Source organism: Meleagris gallopavo, chromosome Z (genome assembly GCF_905368555.1).
Source record: "Meleagris gallopavo chromosome Z, MGAL_WU_HG_1.1, whole genome shotgun sequence".
NCBI classification, from domain to species: domain Eukaryota; kingdom Metazoa; phylum Chordata; class Aves; order Galliformes; family Phasianidae; genus Meleagris; species Meleagris gallopavo.
In genome coordinates this window covers 34,284,656-34,302,432 of record NC_139435.1, presented here as the reverse complement: position 1 = coordinate 34,302,432, position 17,777 = coordinate 34,284,656, and the positions used below count along the sequence as shown (strand labels likewise).

Sequence of the window (17,777 nt, the reverse complement as noted above, 5' to 3'; positions counted from 1 at the left end):
GGGATTTACAGAGTAGCTTATTGGTGCAGGCAAGAAACCAAATTAGATTTAGATCAAGTTAGACTTGGCTAGGCTGAAGTAGCTAGGCAAGGTTAGATTAGGCTTGGGTAGGGGTAGAGTAGGCTAAGTTAGGTTAGGATAGGCTGGGCTAGGCTGAGCCAGGTGAAAGTAGGGTGGGCTCGGCTGTGTGAGGAGCATAGCTGGCAGTGTGGAGACATTTGAGGTTAGAAACTCCCTTCTCGGAAGTGCAGTACTGTTCCTGCTTAGTGCTACAAAAGAGTGACGTTGTGGGTGGGGGAAGAGCAAAGAGGAGGGGTGATATCCCAGCAAACAGCTGCTGCAGCTGTGAAGAGAAAAAAGGAGGAAGATCAGGAGCAGTTGCAGCAGTGTGACCCCTGCAACAGGTAATGACTCTTGTGCAGAGATGACCTAGGCTGCTCGTCAGGAAAAGGAAGGGAAAACAAAGCAGAGTGGGATGTGCCTGTGAGAGAAAAGCACGTCTTTCGTGCAGGGTCTCAGCAGCTCTCCTTCCTGAGCTGCAGCACTTGCAGCTTCCCACAGGGTGGGAGGGGGAAGGGGCAGAAATTCAGACCAGTGTGACTTAGAAGGAAACCGTGTCAGTGAAGGGGCTTTTCTAGCAGACCTTTTCTAGAGAATTAAATAAATCCAAAAGGAACATTGTTGCCTGGTTTCAGGGCAAGGGCTGCTTTGTCATGTACAGTGAGCCAGTCTGGGCTCAGAGAAGGCAGCAGGGTGTGCAGTTGCTGCGGTGGCAGGGAAGCACCCGGCCCACATAGGCCCTGGCTGGAAAGGGTGGACCCCTGGGGAGGCCTCATTTGGCACAGCCACCGAACAAGGTGCAGGCTGATCCGTTGCCCAGCCACGCTGACATGATTCTGCTGCTGAAGAGCAGGGAGGAAAAGAAGCTTCGGAACGTCTTGCCTGGATAAGATCAGAATGGCCCAGTGTTTCAGTTAGGGTTCTAGGTTTTCAGCTAAGAGCCAGAGAAAGGTGAGCACTGCCACTATGCAAGGCAGTGTTGGTTGCTAGCGTTTCAGTGTATGTGTTATAAAATCAGTCACAATAGGTAATGTGGAATTGAAAACCAAAACAACAGACAGCATATTGACCTTCTGTATCTCTTTACTGCAAGTCCCATGTCTTTTTCTTTCACCTGTTATCAGAGTACTGTGATGTGCAATGCCTTCAGTCTGAGAAACATTAAAAGCAATCTGGAAGCGCTGAAGTGCACCACGTTACAGACAACAAAGGCAGCAGAAACTCCATTTTTCAAACCAGGCACTGAGGAGGCAGAATGAGATTGGTAAGGTCAGTCAGTGAGTCTAAAGTAAAGTGATGTCCACAGGCAGTTGCTGGACTTGCTGATCTATGCTTTTCCTGCAAGGGTGCTACAGCCACAGGCTCTGTGAGGTGAATGTAGAGTGGTGCCTGCTGTGAGTTGAGCAGAGAAGGAAATGTAATTAAAGCCCATCTCTTCTGCCAGTGGCCAGTCAAACAGAAGCATGTGGATAAACTTTGTCTTGTGACACAAAACTGACAGAACAGAGAGACAGGTTAACTTCAATCTGCTTCTGGTTCCCTAAGAGAAGGGTCTGGCCTTAACATCCTGGAGATGAGGAACATCATAGGGAACAACTACATTTCCATTTCCTGTGATTACACTGATACCACCTTTTATTCTTTGCAGATTTATTCGCATCTGCCAAAGTCATCTCTTTGGTCTTTTTTTGGTACCTTTTGTGTAAATATTAACACAGTGGGATGAAACCCCATTTTGAGATCAGGAGCACTCCTTCACTCAAAGAACATCAACACATGAGAGATTGGTCTTCCAGGTAACAAAATTGCGCAGTTCCTGCCAGCACATCTCTATGCTTCATGGGCAATAATGGGGCTCTCTATAACAACAGCATATACATTTAAAAGTTCATGAGTTTATCACAGAATGTGTGCCGTAATGACTAAATGCTAGCATGAAGCTGTAGTTACAAACATCTTGGTTACACTCTGCTTAGCTAAGATTAGGCTGTTTAGGAATTGCTAATACGATAATATCTAGCCAGTGGATGGAGGAAGAATTCGGAAAATAAAAGCCTGAACCACTGAAAGACAAGTTCTGAGGAAAAGAGATAGATTTAGCAGATGTGATAAGCTCCAGAAGAAGAGGGACTCAATGCAAAGCCCACATGACAGTATGGGCCAAACGGACTGGTGGAGGCACTGACTGGAAAGCCTTAAGATTTTTATGATGATTCCTATAACTTTCCTACCATTACAGGCTATAGTAATAAGACAATAAATCACAACAATATTTTTTTTTGTCTTTTTGTACAGTGTCCCACACTTGTGGTTTTTTGTTTTTTTTTTTTTTACTACAAGAAGAAAGAAATACGCTGTCCAGCAAAAAAGCAGGTGGACTCTTAGGTCACTTGGTCTTACTGGATTTAAGGCCAATTTAGCTGTATCATAGTTTTCCCAAAATAAAAGTTTATGGATTGTCGCTTGTCTTGGACCTTCAGTGTCCTACTTTCATAGTATCAAAGTGCATTGATGTCTCTTTGGAGGCGAATTGTGCCAACAAATCCTTCTGTGCTTGTAGAAGTAATTATTGGCAGAGCAGCCATCCTATGTATCAGGAAGAGAGGAAGAAAGGCATTTACTATGATAACCATAGGATATACTTTGATTAAAAATCTAGGTCAGATTACCTAAGTCAGTTTGCAAAAAAAACAACAACAAACCACCAACAAAACAACACAACCATCCATATTCTTGTTATTTATAGACTTAGTACAATGTTGGGAATAAATTATATTCATTTATAATGTTCAGATATTCCAAAGCATTTATTTATAATGAACAGAAATTCACTTTGTTTATGTGTGGACATAAAGGAAAAAAGGTTTGGTGGCAAACATTTCACGATAACACAAACGCATGGGATCAAGGGGCAAGAGATCTTAGTACTTACTGGGACAGAGAATCAATTGGTGAAACACATGAGAGGAATTCTAATAAAAAATTAATGAATTCATTTCCAAAAAAGATTATCCTTTTTGTAGCTGGAGGACAGACAATCATCTGTCTACAGAATAAGTGATAAGAAAATGTATTTATTGGAATTGAAATTAAATATCTCCAGAACCTATACCATTCTGCAGTCAGATTATTTGGACTAGATGATCTTTCAAGGTCCCTTCCAATTTGACATTCAGTGATTCTGTGCTTATCTATTAAAATAAAATCAGAATAGCTATAAAAATTTGTCTGCTTCAACAGATGATTCAATTTATTAAATGTAAGTGTGCAGAATGACACAGCTGAGAATTTGCTCTATCAAATAGCGTTTTTTGCATCGGTTGTAATTTCCATGGAATTAAGTGGAAGACGTTATTTTTGGAGTTGTATTTAAATAATATAGTTTGCTTTAACATTTTCACCTCCACAGCTTTCCTGTGAAGACCTACCTCTTTGTGTATGACCTGATGCAATTCTGTGGGCATTCCTGGATATTTACAAATATGATCATCAGGTACATGTCGTTTGGAAAAGGTAGGATTCATTCTGTATTTCCCTTAAACATTTTACGAGGCGATGGTATAGAGAAACTTAACAAAATGTAGACATACATAGTTCTATCCAATACCATGGGCTGTAATTTTAATTAAGAAAAGCATTGTTTCTTTCCATTAAAAAGGATGAATAATTTACTTGTATACTGCAGCAAAAATTGAGCATTTTAATATTCGGTACTGTGCCAGCAACATTTGATTTAGACGCAGACCTACATGTGAGTAGGTCAAGTCATTATGGTGAGTATCAGTCCTATTGAAGCCACTCGGAGGGAAGATCTTTGTAATTACTGCACACAACTTTGCATCTCCCAAAACGTTACAGCATATTTCTCTTTCAGATTTAGTTGTCTGAAGTCAGTGTACAAAAATAGAAAACAAATGACTGGAAATTCAAAATAGTTTATAGGTGGCAGTTGTGGATACATAACGCATATATTTTGTGGTCTAGTTGATTTAGGAGGTGTCATGGGTACTGATACAGGCAGGAACTTCAGCATCTCCATATTTTATGCTTCTTCATGTTTAGAAATATCCTAAAGGGATATCTGTAAACCAACATGTCTTGTGCAATGTCTGCCAGTGCATCAAATATGGACACTCCCGTTCTTTTCTCTGTTTCCTGCCTCTGAGTGAGATCTGCCTGAGGGTAGGGAGGCTTTTCAGAGGAATCTGGATAGGCTGGATCGCTGGGCTAAGACAAATGGGATGAGGGTCAACAAGGCCATGTGCTGGGTCCTGCACTTTGGCTACAACAAACCCATGCAGTGCTATAGGCTTGGGACTGAGTGGCTGGATGATTGTGAAGAGGAAAGGGACCTGGGGGTGTTGGTCGATGTTCGGCTGAACATGAGCCGACAGTGTGCCCAGGTGGCCAAGAGGGCCAACAGCATTCTGGCCTGCGTTAGAAATAGTGTGGCCAGAGGGAGCAGGGAGGTGATCATCCCCCTGTACTCAGTACTGGTGAGGCCGCATCTTGAGTATTGTGTTCAGTTTTGGGCCCCTCACCACAAGAAAGACATTGAGATCCTGGAACATGTCCAGAGAAGGGCAACGAAACTGGTGAGGGGTCTGGAGCACAAATCTAATGAGGAGTGACTGAAGGAGCTGGGATTGTTTAATCTGGAGAAGAGGAGGCTCAGGGGAGACCTCATTGCACTCTACAACTTCCTGAAGGGAGGCTGTGATGAGGAGGGTTTTGGCCTCTTCTTCCAGGCAACAAACAGGACTCGAGGAAATGGCCACAAGTTGTACCAGAGGAGGTTTAGGTTGGAGATGAGGAAAAACTTTTTCTCTCAGAGAGTGGTCAGGCACTGGAATGGCTGCCTAGGGAGGCGGTGGAATGGCCGTCCGTGGCTGTGTTCAAGAGGCACCTGGATAGAAGCCACGAGATATGATTTAGTAGCTTGTGGTAGCATTGGTGATGGGAGGACAGTTGAACTAGATGATCTTTTAGATCCTTTCCAACCTTGTGATTCTGTGATTCTATGACCTGCAGACACAGCAGGCTGCCTTTTTCCCTCCCTAAATGTCTGCTTCTGCTACTGAAATTTTGATACCATATGAACTCTATTTCTTGTCATTTCCAGGTGCGACGGGCAGAATCAAACTCAGCAGTTGATCTGGACTTTTGCTTTGTAACCAATTCCAATTTTCTTCTTTATTTTCCCTGTAGATTCATTAGCCGACACATTTTACTCCATAGGGCTTGTGATGCGCCTTTGTCAGTTGTTATCTGTACTGGAGATCCTACACATCCTCATTGGCATTGATAAAAGCCGTCTCTTCCCCAGGTTTTTGCAGGTATGTCCTTAGCTGTATTCTACAACATATATAATTCTGAACTAGCCATGCTACTCTGACAGGTCTGGATGCCTACCTTGCGATCTATTGTGCTTTAGCAGGGGGGTTGAGCATTATGATATCTTGAGGTCCCTTCCAGCCCCTGTAATTCTGTGGTTTGCTGGCGTTTTTTTATGCTGCACTCTTGCTTTCTGTTGGGAGTTCAACTAGGTTTTGGAAATTTTTTTTTTTAATGCATCAGAAAAAGGAAAACTGTTGACTTGAATTTACCTCAAACCTTTCTAATCTTTAACATTTGAATAATGGTGAAACTAATGTTGCTCTCTGCAGTCAGAAGGTAGAAGACTAAGAGTAAGTTAGTTGTGTTTTTAGTTTTCTGAATAGTCCATTTTTGCCAAGTGACATATTACAAGGGTGAAGATGTTCCTCTTTCAAAATCTCCATTAGAGATGGACTGACTGGTAGAGATCTCTGTTCTTCATGCTGTTCATGCAGTATGGTATCAAATTTACCAAAAACAATTAACTGCTTTTTCTCCCTGCTTAAATCCATACATTCTTATACTAATCAGGATTTTTATTTTTATTTTTATTTTTTTTTGAAAAGCATCCAATCTCATATATATATAATCCTTTAACAAACCTCATGTCATTTCTTGGAGAGAAGAGCAGTCCGGTAAGCCTGCCTGGCATTAGAGTGAGGTCTGCCCTGGCAAAGTTTACACATTCCCCAACCCTGGCATGTTCTTTTCACACTCATCCTATGGAACAGAGATCAGAGAAGCCTGCACACACACTGCTGTGAACCAGCACAGAAGATAGCAGATGTGAACTGTGAGAAAAAAAAGAGTGATCTTTCTTGGGTACTGCAATTAGTGCAGTATTACCCAGGGCAGCATTAACAAGATGAGTCAGGGAAGAGTTTGGCACTGTGACTCTCAGCATTTGCTCTATGGTAAAGATAGATTTGGATCGTTACTTGGCTATTTTCCCCTCAAAAAAACTGTCTTATCTTGATGTTAGCATCACTTTCATGCTTTCTAGATAAGATGCACAGGTTTCTGAATACAGGCTCTGTTTTCATTTGGTCTGTTTCTGCTGTGACGGTACAGCTTAAGCATCTGTGTGCTTACATTAATCCTTTGTGCTTTGCCATGCCTTCCTCTGCATCTTGGGAAGAGGAGATATTTTCCATAATGCACTGGGAAAAAACAGTAGAGAGGCTTATCCTACCATAGCCTGCTGGGCTACTGCCAATAGTGCACTGTAAGGCTGCAATAATTTGGTAGTGGTTGTGCAGTTCTTTTTTTCCATTGCTTGTTCTGACTGTAAGTGTAAACAACATCCTTAGATGCGTCCCTGGGAGTGCGCATGTTCATGCACATCCACAGTTAAGTTCATCTCAGAGATGAGAACAGGTGGCAATGGCAGCACATGGACAGAGGTAACATCACCTTCAATAAAACCAGCTGCAAATGCACCCTTGTGACAGCTGATTTTTCTGCAGACTCTATTGCAGAAAGAAACTTTTATTGGAGTTTGAATGAAGAATTTGCAGGGAACACGTCAAGATACACATTACAGACAGTGCAAAAGCAAGCTCAGATGTTTTCAGGAAAACCAGTTTGGGACAGCTTCATTGAGGGACAGTTTCAGACCCCTAGAATTGTGAGAAGATTAGGTAGGTCATGGCCAAGCCACACTGCAAAAGAAAGACAGTTCTCATGTAATGGGTGCTCTTGAGAAAGAGAAGTGAAGGGAGGGGCACAAAGCTGGTGCAAATGAATGTCCCTCATGGCATTTGCAGACTGGGTGACTGAGAAGAGGCCAGGAGACAGGGTATCACGTGTCACTGCAGTTGCCAAATCACTGAAATTTAGTATTCTTCTGCCCAGGGAGTAAAAACAGATGGCATTGATACATCAGCAAGAGATGTAGGGAAAGACTGGTGTTTCTAAGAGTTTCAGGTACTAATGATACTGCATAGTCACTGTTATTAGTAAATGGAAGTGAATGTGCAGTCTGCTCCTGCCCAAGCCTCAGCTAGTCTGATCTGTTCTGTTTCACTTACTTATTTAAATGCCCAGGCTGCCTTGTGGAAATTTACCCTCTTCTACAGCACTTGCTGTGTCCTGTGAGAGACCAGTGCTGGGACAGGAAGGAAACTCCAGTTTAACACAGAGATCAAGAAGGAATTAAAAATGAAACTGTTTTATTTATGCTTTGTGATGTGTTAGCACATACTTCCCTTTTCTGAACATGAAAACACTGGACTTCTGGTTTTGCTACTTTTTTTTTTTTTTAAGGGAGTAGTGACAGAGAAGGATGTATTTTCATTTGTGCAAGAGACAGATGATCTATACAAATGAGCTGCATCTTAGCAGTTTGTATATGTATGTAAACCTAACTATATACATTCGTGTATGTGTGCACACATATGTATTTACACAATTCCAGATACGTGTGCCAGGCTCACACCAAGTGACATTTCCTGGAAGTGCCTCTTTCTCAGGTAGCACTGTGTCCTTTTCCTTGCTTCAGATCTCCCTGGACTCTGACTAACCCATCATTTGTCTGGGTAACCCAAGGTGTGAGTGCTATGAAAGAAAAGGACACACTGTTTTGACAGGGAGTAGGTGTAAGCAGAAGGGCAACCTCTTTGTTGGCGTGGAAATGAAGTATGCGTTCCATCTTCCTGAAGCCATCAAAAGCACACTGGGCAACTAGACTTGCATGCTCACAAGAGCATCCTCACAAGTTTGTTCCATTGCAAGACCATGGGTGGTTTTCACTTTCAAACTCCATGGCTGCTTTGTGCATCTCATGGCACGTTGGCTGAGACTGGTGTTTAGCTGGAGCAGAATACCTGCCCAGAACTTGCTCTGTGTCATGCCTGTTCCCCGCTACTGCAGGCACTTAACCTGCTTTACAGTCTGATCTCTGGCTTCATTTTGTGCAGTCAGGGTGGCTTATTCCCCCAGCTCTGCCCTTTCCAAATAAAAGTCCTATGGTGGAGGATATGTGTTTGAGCTGTCAGGCAGTACTTGTGCTCCTGTGCATCAATCTGTGCCCAAGGAGAGGAGCACCACAGTCACTCCTGCTCTGAGACCATGAAGCTGGTTCTCCAAAGCTACTCTGTTAATACTGGCTACATTGGCCAGTGCTCATCTTTCTGAAATTGGGGATGAGAATTACTGCATGTCCTCCTGTCTCATTGGAATGGCATCAGTTCCCAGCCATTCAGCCTCTGTTTTTTGTAGCACTTTTCCATCCAGCACCATGTCCTCATTAGCAAGTGATTCTTTGGAAAATCTGCCAGCTCTCACAAAGAAAAATACGTTGAACTTTTCATTACTGTGATAAAGCTTTGTCTCCAGGTGAGACAGTTCTCTGTGGCAATTCCTTGAAGTATCTTTCACACTAGCAGAATTGCAGAATTCTCTCTCCACAGCACAGTCTGATTTTAGGGTCTGTAACAAACTGCCCCCAGTACCAGCACTGTACTCCTTTACCATTCTTCACCAAAATCCTTTTAACTCAGTTTCTGTTCTATTTATTTTCTGCAGCCCACAATCCCATTCAATATTCCACTTCTTTTACTTGCAAAAAAAATAGCCCATTTTTTTTAAATTATATTATATAGTATTATTATTTTATTATATTATTATATATTGAGCTGTAATATTGCTACAATATGATTTAAGCTGCAGCACTGCCTGTTCAATCTATTTTATGTCTTTTCATTTGTAAAAGAATACCTTTTGGATCAGCTAAGGGTCAGCCATTAGGAAAATGTTGTTATGACATAAATATCATGGCAACAATTGATATAAATGATGAGGTAAAAGCCATTTCTTCTATGCAGGAATAAGAAAGGAAGAAAACCAAGTAATTTAACTTTTCTTCCTAATTTTTGGAAATCTCCTGTGAGAGATATCCTTCAAGATTCAGATCTCCAAGCTATGGAAAGCAGAGCTGGGAATGTGACATTACTGCTGTCTAGCATACTGTTTTGCTAAAATAGCATAGAAATGAGAGTTGTTGAACATGCTAGCTCGAGTTCACAATTCTTTTTTTCCTTTCAGATCACTGAGAGAATAATTGTGTTGTTTGTCGTGATCAACAGTCAGGAAGAAGTTCAAGGGAAATACATTGTGTGTGTTTTATTTTTCCTTTGGAATTTATTAGATGTGGTCAGGTAAGAAGTCAGTGGTTAAACTGTGAAGGGAAAGTGGTTTGTTCTTGCAAAGAAAGCCTCACCACTGTGTTGCAGGTTCATCATTTCACTATATTGAAAATTGACAGAAAAAAGTTTTTTTCAATTTTAAATAAAAAAAAGCTTAGACTTGATAAGCTGCTTACTAATTTTTATAATAATTGGCATATCTGAGTGACAGCAATTTATAGAAGCAAATCACTGCATTAACATTTCTAGTTCAAAGGATTTGACTTTATTAACAAAAAGAATGAAGAAAATCCTAGCAATCTACTGAGGAATTGCAGTTTCCCAGTGTGATTTACAATTCCATTGCTTTAGTATTTAAGAGCACAGCTATTTGTTTTAATATGTCATGTTGATCCCAGACAGTTGACACAGTAAGGCAGCACCTGCAGAACTTATTCCTGAGACTGAAAAGTTATTCTGCGTTTAATTGCACTGTGCTTTATATGGAAAGCCAAGAGCTCCTGCTGCAGAGAGCAAGAATTTTGGTATAGTTATATACATAGGGAGAACTCACAAGAGACAAAAAGGACACAACACAGTTTAGGATTTTTGTCTCAAAAGATTTATGTGGTGACCGTGGTGGAATATAACAGCGCAAATTCCATCTTGCTGATTTTTGCTTTGATATCTGCAGTCAGTAACATTTTTCAAATGTTACTTAAGCCTCTGTGAACCTCAGCTTGTAGACTTACAGCAAGGAGGGCAGATGGAGTCAAGCGTTCAAACAAAGCAAAGCCCTCATGATAGCCTCCCAGCAGGAGCTGATTTCTTTATGGGTTACACACTGCCTATCCATCTAAAATAGTCCTCTGCCATTTTGAATACATCGTTTTGAGGGCTGACTGGGGTGTAGATATTTAAGCAACAGAAGAAATGTTAGTTACAAGAGACCTGGAAAAATAAAATAGCTGGTAGGATTGATAATAAAGTCTGAAACTGAGTTAAAATCTGTTTGTACTACATGCATTAATAAACCACTTGTTGTCTTGTTTGGATCATCACTCCATTTATTTTTGAATTTAGTAAAGCCAACAGAGTGGAACTTAATTTCAAATGAAAACATTCTGCACAGCCAGGGAGAGAGGCCAAAAATGTAAATAATATTGGCTATACAGTCCTGTTGATGCATAATAGTTCTGTAAATACATAATTATTTTACATTATTGTTGAGGAACAGAATCCAACTTTATGGCAGTAACAGTGGCTCTTTAATAGGTAGATAGGATATAGTGGTTGGAAGCAGCAAGTGTACAATTAAAACAGGAATGCATAAAATAACTCCTGCTGACTTAGACATCTTAACTGATTTACTTTACAGCATCTGTGCTGTGGTCTAGCAACTCAGAGGAGCATTAGACATTATTCTATCCCTCAGCATATGAGTCTTGAAGTATTACCAAACTCTAGCACATAGTTCTTTAGGGACATAAATATGCTGTGCATTAGGGCTAATGATACACTGATGGCAAATACTGCAAAGTTTTCCATATCTGAGCTTTCTTGCTTATATCATAAACAGTCCAGGGAGGTATATAGAAACGGAGTAGCTGTCTCCTTTTTCCAGTGGATTGAGGTTAAGCCTTAGAAACACTAATTTAAAAAAGAGAGAAGTTGTACAGAGTAAGCTTGAGAGAAACTGATACATTTCTAGCCTGTCACTCTCCTACAGTACAGAAATTATACAAAATTAGTCTAATTAATTAGTAGAAGAAATATGAGGTTTGTTTAATGCTGGCTTTATCTGTCAGAAACATTTCTGGCTAACAGTGGTTTATCCTTTTTTACATATCTTTAGCATTACCACAGGGCAAAGAGCCTTTCAGATGGCCAAAAGTATGAATGGGCAAGCTTCTGCACTGTCTAGAAAGCCATTTATTAGTTATAGGTCACAGAAACTCGCTATCTTTAGCTCACTTTTGGAGACTGAGGTCCTACACATTCAGGTCTCCTTGTGGGAGACATCAACATCAGCAGCCACAGTAAGAACAAAATGCTGCAGTACTTTGGAGTGTTACTACTATTTTTTATTTTTTTTTTTGATACCAATGACCCCTTCTGAGGCCCTGAGGGGAAGGGCAGCCATGCTACAGAAGAGTGAATACCTGTGTGTACCTGGCTGTTCAGTCTCTAGTCGGGCTGTAACTATTCCAGTGGACATATATATCAGCATTTTCTTAATCCAACCAGCAGTCATGCTGCACCTGCCCCTCCCTTGTAACGTGCCCATCTGAAATCTGTTGTCTGATGGACTGAGTTGGAATCGTGCACTTTGGGCTGGAGAGCTGTCTTGCTGTCTGCCTGCTCCAGGTTAGCACTGCAAATAACACTTCTGAAAACTGAACTATCCATTTTCAACCTGAATGAGAGTATGAACAAAATTTCTAAAGTTACGCTCTGAAAGATTCTCAGATGGATACTTCCATACTCTTCTGCAACCCCCTCAGATTTTTCAGTAATGCTTCTTTAAAGACAGGCGTATTCCATCTGAGATCACCTACTCTTCCTCTTGCTGTAGGTACACTTACAACATGTTGGCAAGGATGGAAATACACTACTTACCACTGACGTGGCTGAACTTCTCACTGTGCATCCTGCTCTATCCACTTTCAGTTCTGGCTAAAGGTACGGAGATGGGATGGGGGACCAACCACAGATTCATTTATCTTCTCCAATAAAATTTAATCTGTTCAATTGTCATTTGTGTTTCTAAGACATTTCTGTGTTGCCAAAGCAGACATAAATGTTTTTGTACAGTCTAATTAACTTTTGTGTCACTTGTCTTTTCTGTAATTTCTTTCTTTTTAGGCGTTCTCTGTTTTTTAAGAGTATGGTCAAACACAGATTCCAGACTGACTGCATTAGCCTACAAATAACAGTGCTGCTTTTTTCCCCACTGAGGCTGACACTATCAGCTTAGCCATGCTTAGCCACTTATCACGCTTACATTGGGAAATGTGCCCACTGAGATCATATGGGCAGCAGCACAACTGCAGCAGTGGCAGAATTTTTTATGAATAGTAAAATCTCCTAATTCTTGTGTTAATAGAAAGTAATACCTCAGACCTACAAAATTGAACTCAAGAGAAAATAATGTGTACCTGTGCATATAAATGACATGGTAAATTCAGCATACAGTATGGCTATCTGTGCCCTAGAGATCTTTTTTATGATGATCTTCTACTTCTTTTGACTAAAGGCTTACCATGTTATTTTGCAGCATTTGCGATCTGTGTATCACTGCCTTATTTTGAAACCTTTGGCACATACTCCGTCAAGCTGCCATTTCCATTTGCCTTCTCAGTGTACTTCCCCTATGTTCTGAAAATGTACCTGCTAGTGCTATTTACAGGTAAGTATCTCATCCTTCAGAAAGCCAGGTCTCAGCACAACTGTAGTGCCCTTGACAACTAAAAATCACAATCAAATCAGTGTAGCTCCTTTCACAAACTGTAACTTTCTTTGCAATACCTCCTGTAGAGTACTGCAGGGTGGCTTATGCCCGGTTGATTTGAACTCAGATGTTTTCATTCACAAATAATTAATTTTGCAAGAAACGTGGTGTGTGTGTTGGAGATATATATATATATATATTTAAAGTACATATATATACATATATAAAGTTCTTAAATTATCTTGGCCTTATACAAACTTTGGAAGTTTTCTTTTTAATCAGTTCCTATTTGGTCATGTTCTGTGCTATGCCTCCTCACTCATTACTCTCAGTTGGTGTGAAGACTTACATCTATATTAAGACTTATGTGGCCTATTTATCCATCGAAGGGATTTAAAAAAAGCCAAAAATTGCATATAAACTGAGCTTTTTCTCCTTCACAACAATATACTGTTATAAAATCTGGACTACAACTAACCTTGTGGCTAAGCCTTTGTTCTGTTATTGGCTTTAAGGCTAATTGGAAGAATCTCATCATTGTAATGTAGTGTTCAGTTTTTATGTTCATGAAAGGGACTGTTCAGAGTTGCCATACAAAGGCTTGTATTATTCCTCCTACATGAACTGAGGGTGCTTTGGACTACCTTCCCTCATTCTTACATCATTTTGTGTTTTAATTCAGGTATGTGCTTTATTATCCGGAACCTCTTCTCAGAAAGGAAGGCTCACCTAGAGACAGGCAACTCCAAAAAGAAAAGAAGCTAAGCTGATACTTTGTTTTGAAATATGAAATTTCTTCCCAGAGGGCTAGTACATGTCATAGGCAGAAAAAAAGAGACAAAGATTTTCCATGCATGTTTGCCTGCACATTATCCAGCTGTGATGAATATTCAGAAAAGAAACATCTCTAGTGCTCCTCAAAAATGGAGCAGTTTGAAATAACTTGTTACTTTTGAAAGTTTTGACTTCAAATGTCAGGATTTTTAAAAATGAATATTTTTCTAATAAAAGAGGACTCAGAAAAAAAAATACAGAAGAATGCCTTTACCACAGTTAAACTAACAACCCTTATTTTGGTGTTAATTCTTGCCTCATCATCATCAGGTAACAACAACAACAACACTTACTGTATTATATTAAGCAAACATGTATGTGCCTCCTATATATAAATTGGCTATAATGGGGATCTCTCAAACAGCTGAAGCTGGAAGCATCCTATGAGATTCATATGCTGATTGCCTCAGACATTCACAAAAGACCCCTGACCTTCTGGCCCATTCTGCCAAAGGGATTCCAGCAAAGTAAACCATAAGGGCAAATGATCAGGTACTTGGGTACTACATATCCAAGAAAAGCTTATCATCACTGTGCTGGTAGATGCTGAGAACCTTTTTCATTGATGTGATTTTTCTTCCATGCTGAACAGCAAACAGATAAGCAATAGAAGTGTGAGTTGATAGTGTGAAGATACTGACCATCAAAAAAGTCACATGCAAAATTCTACCAGTTTTACTTAAGTTCACTGCCACTTTTACTTCTATTGGACTACTTGTGAGAAAGCAACCAGAGCATAGTCTTTTGAATTTGGGAGTCACGAACAGATAGCAGCCCAGGAAACCTCATAAAAAGGAGAAAACAGACTGCTGCAGAATAAACTGCATAGGAACATTTCTTATGTTTCATCCATATTGCCTATCACCTGCATTTTACTTCATGAAGATGGGGGAGAAAACTGAGGCTTGTTTTTTTTTCTTAAGCTTGAATGAAAACTGGGCAAATGATGGAAGAGCTAAAGGGGAAATTAACACTTTCATATTACAAAGAGGCTGTTAGTATAACTTTCTAAACCATGCTCTTATGAGGGTGTTCAAACTATTCTAAGTAGCAGCCAAGTGAGACTGGTCTTGACCTGCTATGATTTTTATTTAATATATGTGGCAGACAACGCCTGCAGACTGTTGTGACCACTGGGATACATGCAAAGCATAAGCAACGGGATCCTACATGAAGTAGTTTAATGGGGACCATGGATAGTTTGAAAGCACTGCAGACACGAGTTAGTAATTTGGATGTTGTTACAGACAACTTCCAGAGGTACTTTCACTTTGGACTTCTGCCTGACCCAAACTACTCCAAATGCAGACAGTCTGCATAAGGAAAAGGATAAGCAACTGAAAGTTGATGGCAACTTCAAAGGACAGAGCTGAAACAGGAACACTTCACAATCGAATGACACTGCAATATGCAAAGTGAAACACGGACTTCTCCCCTCTTGGAGATTCAATCGAATGCATTTGATCTAAAACCAGAGTTAATAGTATAGGAAGGATGTGGAGCTGTTGGAGTGGGTCCAGAGGAGGGCCATGAAGGCAGTCAGAGGGTGGAAGAACCCCTCTTATGAAGAGAGGCTGAGGGAGCTGGGCTTTTTCAGCCTGGAGAAGAACAGGTTCTGGGGAAACATCATTGCAGCCTTCCAGTACCTCAGAGAGCTTGTAAGCAAGAGGAGACAGACTCTTTACATGGTCTGATAGGGATAGGACAAAGGAGATTGGCTTTAAAGTAGAGGGGAATAGACTTGTGTTAGATGTTAGAAAGAAATTCTTAGAATACTCAGAGGGTGGTGAGGCACTGGCACAGCTGCCTAGAGAAGCTGTGGATTCTCCATCCCTGAGGGGGCTCAAGGCCAAATTGGGTGGGGCCCTGGGTAGCCTGGGCTGGTGGGAAGCAGCCTTGCTCACAACAGGGGGTTGGAACTGGAGAATCTTCAAGATCCCCTCCAACTAATTATTCAGTGACTCTGTAGGAGGAAACATGACATCTTATATTGGGTTTATGCAGCACAAGGGAAGGTGCATGGATGGCTTCTGTAAGAAGAGGCCCACAGTTGTGACCTGGCCAGAGGGCTGGTATGAGATGACTCCAAAACAGCTGCCACAGGACACCAATGAGCTATTAACATTGTGAGTAGCGCTTCTGTGAAAATGTTATTTAAGAAAATGTTAAAAACACTGCACACTAGCTGTGAGGGAAAGGAGTGAAAATATGTGAGAAGCAGCCCTGTGGGTGCCAAGGACAGTGCAGCAGGAGGTGCTCCAGGCACAGAGCAGAACTCCAAATGCAGCAATGAAGTACTGCAGCAGTGGATGTGGACTTCTTGAAAAAGCCATGGAAATACTGGAGCAGCCTTTTCTAGATGGCCTCTACTCCACAATGAAGACATATGCTGGAACAGCTCTTGAAATACTACAGTGCATGAGCAGGGCCTGCACCAGTGCAGATGCTGAAGGAGGGATCTCACACCAGTGCAGGGATGCAGTATGAGAAGAAAGCAGTAGAAAAGACAAAGTGTTATCATAATCCCTATTTCCCACCCCTCCGACAGCAATTAAGAATTGAAGTTGAGCATGTAGGAGGGAATGTTTTTGTATTTGTTTATAACCACAGTATGTTCATTTGGCAATAAACTGATCTTTACCTGACTCAAGTTTGTTTTGCTCATGATGGTAAGTGGTGAATTTCCCTGCCTTCGACTCAGCCCTACCTCTGAGATTTTCTTCCTGTTCTGGTTAGGAGGCTGGGTAGGCATCCAGCAACCAAGCCTGCTCAAGCCCAGCACAGATATTCATGTTTGCTTGTTTTAATATAAAAATATGTATTCTGCTTCCATTGCACTGATTCTAATAGCTGGCTAAAAGGCTGGAATTGTAGAACAACTCTTTGAAATCACTGTGAGAAGGAACTCCAGCATATGAAGTTACTTACAGGAAACTTCTCCCATTTCTGGTGCACAGGTAACTTGGGGCAGACAAGAGGGAGATTTAGAGAAGAAAGTGTTCAATGTATGACCACAATAGGCCACCGTAACTTCAACTCCACCTGATGTAATTTCTGGAAATGTCAGGACTGGGCAGGCAAAAAAAAAAAAAAAAAAAAAAAAAAGCCTCAAATACTGCCTAGCTTCTTTTCACCTCTGGGAAATAAAACCCTTGAACAAAATAAGCACTTTTCTTACATAACTATATAAAGACATATATAGTCTTTATATAGTATAATATATATATATAACAAAGAGCCATCTCTATAAACAAGGGTGAAAGAATATCACTAGAAAATGATACATTAAACATTCACTTCAGGAACAGAAGCATATCTACATTTGTCTTACATTTAAAAAAAATCCGTCTTTATACAGCTTATGTAGAGTGAGACTGAGTTCATAAGTATATATATGAAATGTGAAAATGGATTTGTATATAAGAATTAAAGAAACATTTTAAGTTTTATAAGCCATTGTTCATTGCTCTTTTGCTTGCCTATAGAACAGCTATGCTGGAATCACAAGAATTCAACCTACTGCCCACTCCAGCTCCAGCTCCCTTTGCTGCCTCATCACATATTTAAACTTCAGTAGCAATTAACTTGTCCACCTTGAAAGTCACTGTTTCCAGAGGAACGTTCTATTTTGAAAGAGATCATCTAATAATAAAAATAATATTCATTTCTTCAGCACCACCACACAACTGGAGAAACAGTCTCTCTCCATAACAGGCTAGGCATATGTTACAGGAAGATCAGCCCAACAGAAATGGAACAACACATAAAAGGACACACAGCAAGTACCCAACAGTGAACTTCTCAGCCTTTCAGAGGATTGTATTTCTAACTAGCTTTTGTTTAATTCTGTGGGCTAACACACAATTATATACTATGTTGGAGTATTTTCACTATATATATATACTCCAATTCAGTAGTTTGTGTACTGTTCC

At 40.6% G+C, this 17,777-nt stretch overlaps 1 protein-coding gene across 2 annotated transcripts; it reads left to right on the top strand.

Annotated features, from left to right (window-relative positions):
* Nucleotides 1-202: 202 nt before the first annotated feature.
* On the top strand, nucleotides 203-16,490 carry HACD4 (3-hydroxyacyl-CoA dehydratase 4). Of its 2 annotated transcripts, XM_085212925.1 has the most exons (8): nucleotides 210-404; nucleotides 1,709-1,856; nucleotides 3,470-3,573; nucleotides 5,269-5,396; nucleotides 9,481-9,593; nucleotides 12,136-12,242; nucleotides 12,838-12,969; nucleotides 13,694-16,490. In XM_085212925.1, the coding sequence occupies exons 2-8, from the start codon at nucleotides 1,783-1,785 to the stop codon at nucleotides 13,774-13,776; spliced, it is 741 nt and encodes a 246-aa protein (XP_085069051.1). In that variant the 5' UTR covers nucleotides 210-404; nucleotides 1,709-1,782; the 3' UTR covers nucleotides 13,777-16,490. The 2 variants fall into 2 exon arrangements, with proteins under 2 accessions (XP_031413173.2, XP_085069051.1); XM_031557313.2 differs by lacking the exon at nucleotides 1,709-1,856 and having other exon boundaries at nucleotides 203-404.
* The last annotated feature ends 1,287 nt before the right edge of the window (nucleotides 16,491-17,777 follow it).